The sequence below is a fragment of the Odontomachus brunneus genome, unplaced genomic scaffold (assembly GCF_010583005.1).
Source record: "Odontomachus brunneus isolate Ranch 3 - 2012 unplaced genomic scaffold, Obru_v1 Obru_scaffold_013, whole genome shotgun sequence".
Classification (NCBI taxonomy): Eukaryota; Metazoa; Arthropoda; class Insecta; order Hymenoptera; family Formicidae; genus Odontomachus; species Odontomachus brunneus.
In genome coordinates this window covers 329,325-337,278 of record NW_022639463.1, presented here as the reverse complement: position 1 = coordinate 337,278, position 7,954 = coordinate 329,325, and the positions used below count along the sequence as shown (strand labels likewise).

The 7,954-nt window shown below is 38.0% G+C and overlaps 2 protein-coding genes across 5 annotated transcripts; one reads left to right on the top strand and one right to left on the bottom strand.

Moving 5' to 3' along the window:
• Positions 1–1,308: 1,308 nt before the first annotated feature.
• Positions 1,309–7,899, top strand: LOC116841089 (WD repeat-containing protein WRAP73-like). Of its 4 annotated transcripts, none has more exons than XM_032808620.1 (8): positions 1,309–1,333; positions 1,741–1,943; positions 2,037–2,219; positions 2,632–2,811; positions 6,366–6,632; positions 6,980–7,136; positions 7,274–7,483; positions 7,581–7,899. In XM_032808620.1, exons 1-8 carry the CDS (start codon positions 1,324–1,326, stop codon positions 7,787–7,789), a joined length of 1,419 nt encoding a protein of 472 aa, XP_032664511.1. In that variant the 5' UTR covers positions 1,309–1,323; the 3' UTR covers positions 7,790–7,899. The 4 variants fall into 4 exon arrangements, with proteins under 4 accessions (XP_032664511.1, XP_032664512.1, XP_032664510.1 ...); XM_032808621.1 differs by having other exon boundaries at positions 7,274–7,496; XM_032808619.1 differs by having other exon boundaries at positions 7,274–7,496; positions 7,570–7,899.
• On the bottom strand, positions 2,817–5,903 carry LOC116841088 (probable elongator complex protein 2). Its single transcript, XM_032808618.1, has 2 exons — positions 4,635–5,903; positions 2,817–4,091 (listed from the first exon to the last, which is right to left on the bottom strand). The coding sequence occupies exons 1-2, from the start codon at positions 5,813–5,815 to the stop codon at positions 2,900–2,902; spliced, it is 2,373 nt and encodes a 790-aa protein (XP_032664509.1). The 5' UTR covers positions 5,816–5,903; the 3' UTR covers positions 2,817–2,899.
• Positions 7,900–7,954: the final 55 nt, after the last annotated feature.

Genomic DNA, 7,954 nt, shown 5'->3' with positions numbered 1-7,954 from the left:
AGAACGCAGCCTATCTTAGGGCCCTTGCAGAATGCCAGTCAACAGGCAATAGGAACAGAGAATAGAAATTCTGATTGGTCAATTATTTCTATTCCTTGTTCCTATTGGCTATTGCCTGTTCCTATTACCTATTGCCTGCTATTGTGTAATGGCCCTTAAGGTTGCATTTCAAAACATCTTTTTTTGAGGAAATTTTACTCGATATTCTAGAGTGTATGTAATGAACTATAGGTATTGAAAAAAATTTACTTCAAAAAGGAAATGCAACCCAAGGCCGGTATTCAGAGTCAGATCTTATGTTTAAGACCGTCTGAAGTTCATCTTCAGATACTATACGGATTATTTCATTGGCTACGGAGTATCTGAAGATAAACTTAAAACGGTTTTAAATATAAAATCCGATTATGAATACCAGCTTATGAATGCCCGAGGAATTGGTTAGGCGACAATTTCCCGAAAAGTGGAAGAGATAATGTTGGTACCAAGGAAAATCTCTACACGATATAGGTTGCGTTCCGTTTCACGCATTATGCGCGCATTGCCTACAATATACGTAACATGAACTATAGATAAATGCGCGCATATGCGTGAAACGGAACGCAGCCATAATTTAAAGGTCTGTTCTTTGTAACTGCACTGCTGAACTAGTGCAATAAATTGAAGGGAGATGAGTTTCTTCTCATGGCTCCTGCACACAGGACGCGGTAATGCTTGCCACTCGACGGAAGTCCGCGCGACAGCCAATTAATATGTTGTTTTTCCGTAAGAGCTAGAAGGTTATTACGGAAAGCATTATATTGATTGGCTGTCGCGCGAACTCCCGCCGCGCGGCAAGCATTCCCGCGTCCTGTGTGCAGGAGCCATAACCTTTTGCATTAGTTCAGCAGTGTGCAGTTACAAAGAACAGATCTTTAAATTATATCGTGTAGAGATTTTTCTTGGTACTAACATTATCCCCTCTATTTTTCAGGAAACTGTCGCCTAATGCAGGATTCACACTGCGTCCGATGTCCGACATACGACGTTCGATATCCAATAAAAGAATAGCTTTCCAATGGGGAATTGAATTCTATATTAGAAAGCTGTTCTCCTATTGGATATCGGACGTCGTACGTCGGACATCGGACGCGGTGTGAATCCTCCATAAGGGTGCTATTTCATGTTTCGTACGACAAGCTTTTCGGATACATTTATTGGTTGGCGAATAGAGTATTTCTAGGTTCTCTGTTCGTCAATCAATGAACATATCCAAAAAGCTTGTCGTACGACATGTGAAATATCAGCCTAACCGTATAATACTCATCAACATATTGTATCGATTGAATGCATTGCTGTTAGTATGTATTGTCGATATTGGTTTAGTTTACATTGTGCATTTGATACGCGTACTAAATAGTAACTTTCTATTAGATAATCTTAATATCGACAATGCATATCAACGGCGACGCATTCAATCAATATAATACGTTTTCTTGATGAGTATTATATCAACTTAATATATCGTTGTTTATATATATCTTCGATATTAAGATTATCTAATAGAAAGTTACTATTTAGTACGCGTATCAAGTGTACGATGTAAACCAAGTCATTAAGATTACCTAATAAAAAGTTACTATTTAGTACACGTATCAAGTGCACGATGTAAACCAAGCCAATAGGTCGAATAATTTGGCGGGCTAGTGCGATTATAGTTATCTTTTTCATATATTAAGTTATCTTTGTTTGGTAACATTGCAGTTACCAAGGCAACTGCAGCTTTTAAATTGTTCTTAATGGCTGCTTATACTAACGAGGATAAAGTGTTTCGCATAAACAATCGTTTATGTTATTTTTCAAATAACGGAGCACATTTAGCAGTTGCATTTCAGTCGAATCTACTTATAAAAGACTCCAAGACTCTTGACACCCGTCACTCATTTGTATTCACGGATATAATACAGGTTAGGTCATGTTGACAAACTATGAAATTATTCAATCAAAAGATCATGTCATTGATAACAGTGCGCTTATTTAAACTTGTTTCTACGTTATAGTATATGGAATGGTCCCCAAACAGTGAATACATTTTGTGTGCAAATATAAAAAAAGCCATTGTTCAAGTGTACTCAGTGCATCATCCTCAGTGGAAATGCAAACTTACAGAAAGCAGTGCAGGTTTACAGAGTGTTGCTTGGTCTCCTGATAGCAAGTGTATTCTTACCATAGCAGATTTTAATGTAAGTGCAGTATTATTATTATATAATTATCATATAAGGAAGTAGATAATTTTATAAGGTCTAAATCCACAATAGATGTAATAAGTCTTTAGCGTTTTGTTCTAAGATCAATACTATAATATAATTTCTAGCAAAAAGAGCTTTCAATGCTACTAGAAGTCATAACAATACTAATGATGCATTGTAATGAGAAATTGCAATGTCGGTAGTACAGGAAACATTTTTTGTCAAAAATTATGTTACAGTTTTGGCCTTCAAGCAAGAGGCTCACTACAACTATTGTGAGTTGGGATTTAGATATATTGTAAGTTGGGATTTAGGTACATTTATAATAATATAAATAATAATAAAAGAAACTATACTTTCTATATAAGCTTGTATTTTAATATAAAAAAGGTTCAACATTTTACAGATTCAAATATCCATTTGGAACTTATGTGATCAGATTGTGTCGTACATACAAAATGTAAAAACTTCTGCCTTTGACAAATTACGTTTTAGTCCCAATGGCACAAAATTGGCTGTAATAATTACAGAGGAGAACAAAGATATAGTGGAAATTTACAAAACGGACAACTGGAAAATAAGTCGAGTAAGTATGAAAATAACTTTGTTGTATTTTCCATATAATTGTGTAAAAATAACGCAATACAACACAAAGTAGAAACTTATTGTAAAATTTACTTTGGTCTAGTTAAAATACTACACGCTATATTACACTTGAACCCTATCTCGAACGATATATCTCGTATCTTAACAGTATGGTCAGAACTACAACTCGCTAATCGTAATGTGTTAGGCCACTGTTCATTCCTAGGTTGAAACACGAGCTTTTTCACGGTTAAGTGATGAGCTTCAGAAGTATCATATTTCACCAATTTTGTCCATTCGACGACTTCACCGTTCATGGTTAACATGTAGATTTCTATATGTCCTATTTCAAATCCCATCGCCAAAACGTGAAATCCTTGTGAGATGAAATCCTTATGAGGCGCGAAACACACAGCTGTAACCGACTGGTTCTGTGTATCGAGGGTCGCCTCGCGAGTGACATTGTCTTCTTCTGTCCTCACGGACCATATACCGACTTTACCATCTCTGGACCCGGTTGCAAAGTAATTCGAGTCCATTGTCCAGGCACAGCACCAGATAATTCGCAAGTGTGGACTGTCATTTTTCGAGCTAGTCGCGGTCAACGTGTAACTTTCATCGTGCTTTTTGTACAGCGACCATTTCCGGTCTCTGGAGACCGATAATAAATACATGTCGTTCGGCGAGAATTCCATTTGCGTCACGGTCAGCTGATGTGAGACCAATCTCTGAATTTGTGACCACGTAGTGGTGCTCCACAATATAATCGCTGCATGTTCCAAACTTGTCGATTTGCATGCTGTAGCCAGTAGACTGCCGTCGTGTCTCGCTGCCATGCAAAATATCTCATAGCCATGTCCGTAAAGCTTCTTCAATTCCGGCCAAAGCGTATTTTGGGTCAGCTCCTCCTCCGTGGGTGTTTCATATCCCTCTGTCACTGGATTCTCTGCGTTTTTACACTCGGCGAATTCCTCATCAAGTGTCGCCTTGTTCGTTAACCCAAGAGAAGGCACAGTGGCCCTACGAGTTGCTACAGACTTGAAATCTTCCACGTCTGCCAGCGATCCCAAACGGTCTCTGAACGCCGACGTGGCTGTGAAAACACGTATCACTTTCTCTTCCGCTCCGGAAGCGTACATATACGGCGCCAACATAACCAGACACGACATGTCGTGTCCGTGAACTTGAGGACGCGCGATCTCGTGCCATCGTTCTTCTTCGTCATCCTTCCACAACGCGTGAATTCTCGTGGTCTTGTCCGTACTGGCTGTGAGGAGGAACCTGTGAAACATTTTAAATAATTTATCCTTCTTTTACACAGATTTGTAAAGCTACATATGCAACAATTAAGAAATATATTGCCCACATCTTAAAAATAATGAATAAATTTTGAAAAAAAATTATAAGATTAATTTCATCTAAAAGTCACAAATAATTTGACATTAATTTAAAGTTTGGATTGAAAGTTATTCCACTTTGAAGTGTAAACCCAGTAAACACAGTTGATGTCAAATGACGTCTTTAATGTCAATAATGTGTTATTTGCAAGAACTATATGGGTAATACATCTTAAAATATGCATACATACACATTATGTGTATGAAAAGAAGTTAGATATGTGGCAGTAAGAATTATGCTAGCTAAATTTCATTGTAACATATGGATACCTAAAAGTATAGCTACTAGTATATCATATATTTAGCTATGAAAGCAATGTAGTAACAGCAGCTAGTTTTAATTATAGCAATTAATTTCCAGCAAACTATGATTAGCTGCGACAAAGAAATTTATTTTGTGTATTACAAATTTGGAGTTTGTACAGACCTGCCTTTAGGTTCCCAACACAAATCGACTACTTCAGAAAAATGTCCACTGGGTGCAGATCGTGGAAGCCACTTTGCAATCTCTTGAGAATATTTCCAGATATGAAAAGAACCCTGGTAATCATGGCCCAATATATGCAGCCCATCTGGGCCAAACTTGCAGCCATAGAAACCCAGGGAATTACCACCGACTTCCCCAACACGTACTTCTTCTGTCCATATCTCAGTACAGTCGTCTAATTTCCATATAATCATGGATTTGTCAAACGAAGAAGACAATAGTTTCATTGATCGACGATCATGATTCTTCTTTTCCTGAGTTGGTTGCCAATGCACTCCATAGACCCAGCTTTCATGACCATAAAGAATAGTTTCCAAAGTGACATCATATTCTACATTGTCTATTGTGAAGATTTCTCTCTTCTGCATGAGCTCATTGTACAATGGTGTTGTGACAGTTTGACTGATTTTCCACAATCGTATCGTAGTATCCTCCGAGCCTGTCGCGAGGAAAATATCCCCGTTGTCGCAATGACAAAAGTCCATACACTTTACCCAATCTTGATGTCCCAACAGACTCTGCACTTTCACAAAATTCAATTGCAATTCATCCGCGGTGCATAGCACGACGGAGGAGTTCTCCAATGCTGTGGCCATCAGAAGATATTTGGTATTTGGTAGATGTGTTAAGCGACAATGAAGCGAAAATTTACCGCCAAAGTCCATAGTCTGGACGACTTTAATGTCGTTATTCTCCCTCGAACACACTTTCAACTCGTTACCGGTACCTACGCATACCAGCAGCCTCGAGCAAGTCGACGATGCGTCGTCAGTCAACTGAAAGGAGTCTGCCAATGTTATGGCACGTCCTACATCCAAACTCGAGGTATCCCGGAAGGAGTTGCTCTGGCGATCCTCACTCCAGATGATCACGGTGCCGTCCACTGAACAGGACAGCAACTCCGTTTCGGGTGTACCGTTTCTCGGCCTTATCCAGTGTACCGTGCTGACGTGCTCGCGATGTCGGTGCAACGTGTGCACCACGCGGCCGATATGTATGCATGGCTCGTATATCGCGATCGCGTTGCACGCGCCAAAACAAACGAGACCGTTACTGGCCCAATCCGCGCAGTGAGGCATGCGGTTGCACGAACAGGATATATAACGCGTCGTCGATATCATATCGATATCTTGCGTGATGTGTGTTGTTATGTGAGACTTCTCGACAAGGAGCTTCAAATGTCGCGAGACTCGCGACCACAAGCGGCATTGCTCGAATTAACAGGCATGCCAACGGTGTCGCCGCAAAAAACCTGAAGACCAATCGTGAATCTTTTCCCCTAGTGTGAACTCGTGAAAAATTAAAAAATATTGCAAAATTATTCATCTTCATGATTTCATATTAGAAGAAAAAGTTACATGATTGATAAGTGAATCGAGTTCACGTAAAAAGATTCACGATGTCTGGATTATCGGTTATATATATTCGCCACTAGCGTAAACTCGTGGAAAATTTCACGTGTAAATTTTCACATTTCCATTATTCGTGAAATTACACGATTGCTAAAGTCGTCGAGTGCATGTAAAAAGTAAAAAAAAATTATATGATCGCTACTCAGAAATTCTGAAGCATAAAGATGTTGCTTTCATAAGTTTGCGATTATTATGCAAGTTCCTAGAAAATACATCTCACCAGATTGGCGCGTAATTGAAGATCTCGAAATTGTTGCAGAAACTTATCTGTGATCGTTTACGCAACATCGACGGGATACGCTGGTCACCGAATGATGAATTATTATGCATATGGTGTTCCTCCCCCGCCGAGCCTAAGCTGATCGTTTATTCCACTATATGGGAGAAACATGTGGTTGCGTTTTCTCCGTTGGAAATTGCACAGTCCGAGATCGCATATAGCTCTGAAAGAAAACTGAAAGGAATCGAGAATATCGAATGGATCCCCAGTGGACAATTATTAGCTGTAATTGGATTTAACGAAATGGTAATTTATCGCGTTGTCAAAAAACAGAATAATTGAGTGAGTTCACCGTCGTTGAAATATTCTTCGAGATGTACTATGAATTTAAAATCCTTATTGTAATCGATGATCGTGTCCTCACTTTTATTGATAAAAGTGCTTCTAAATGTGATTTATAAACCTTCTGATTGGCTTATAAGCATTTTCACCGATAAAAGAGAATTCAAAATAAAAACCTAAAAGAATAGCTCAATCAGAGGCGATAATCACTCAACGATTGCACAACTATTATATTCACTGAACGCAATTATTGAGTTCTTGGTGTATTTATTTTACAATAATTTTCATATTTTACCATAATCTGTATGCAGATTGTCCTTCTTAATTATATTACATGGACGCCATTATCGCAATTATATCTAGATCCAGTGATCAGGGAATGCAATTATTTAACGAAAGTTTACAAGGAGCGCATCGATTCGGGAGAAAACCCGAGTAAATGTATAGTTTCCTGCAACGAACGTGTTCGTAAGTAAAGAATACCAAATAAATTTTAATGTAATCCAATCATCTAAATTTAGACGGGGAAAAAATGTAACAAGATATATAGCTTTTAAATATTTTATTTATAATTGAAGCGTATTTAATAGTTTTGTTAATTTCAGTTCGTGAGATACATGAGCGTCCCATATACATAGAAATTGGAAAAAAGAATGCCAGTAATAATTTCTCAGTAGCAAAAGTTAATCTATTTGAATTCAGTGGCTGTGGACAGTACTTGGCTATGAAACATGAACTTTATCCTACCACATTGTGGATATGGGACATCTTTACCGATTATCTTGATTATTTGTTACTCGAAAATCCTATTTTGGGTATGTTGTTGAGGTATCAGTCGACTCTCTTTTAAGAACGATATTAATGTATCGGTTGTATGTAACTATAGTTATATTATGTATAGTTTATTTGTAGCCATCAAGTGGAATCCCGTTCACCCGCAATTACTGATATTCTCCGAGTATACGACACGCGTATACGAATGGACCCGAAAAGGCGCGAGAATGCTGCCAATGTCGAAGTACATGTCGGTCGTAGACGCTCATTGGCATCCTACCGGAGACAAAGTTGCATTATGCAGTTACAATAAGGCGATTATTTATGAAATCACAGATATATCTTAACGAATAATAATTACTTTAAATATAGGCTTGATATGCTTGTTTTTGCTGTATATGATGTCATGGAATATTTTTTCTATATATTTCACAATATAGTATTTCTTATATTTTAACCTCCGTAACTTTAATTCCTTATTACGCCGAATTTCAAAATGTTTAAAAATTACT

What these genes read in the sequence shown, in the direction of transcription:
- LOC116841089 (XM_032808619.1), top strand. An exon ending in TTACCATAGCAGATTTTAAT is followed by an intron (nt 2,220 to 2,631) that starts GTAAGTGCAGTA and finishes AACATTTTACAG; the next exon opens with ATTCAAATATCCATTTGGAA. An exon ending in TTCCTGCAACGAACGTGTTC is followed by an intron (nt 7,137 to 7,273) that starts GTAAGTAAAGAA and finishes TGTTAATTTCAG; the next exon opens with TTCGTGAGATACATGAGCGT.
- LOC116841088 (XM_032808618.1), bottom strand. Translation starts at nt 5,815, where the DNA reads ATGATATCGACGACGCGTTATATATCCTGTTCGTGCAACCGCATGCCT. An exon ending in TGTTGGGAACCTAAAGGCAG is followed by an intron (nt 4,092 to 4,634) that starts GTCTGTACAAAC and finishes AATGTTTCACAG; the next exon opens with GTTCCTCCTCACAGCCAGTA.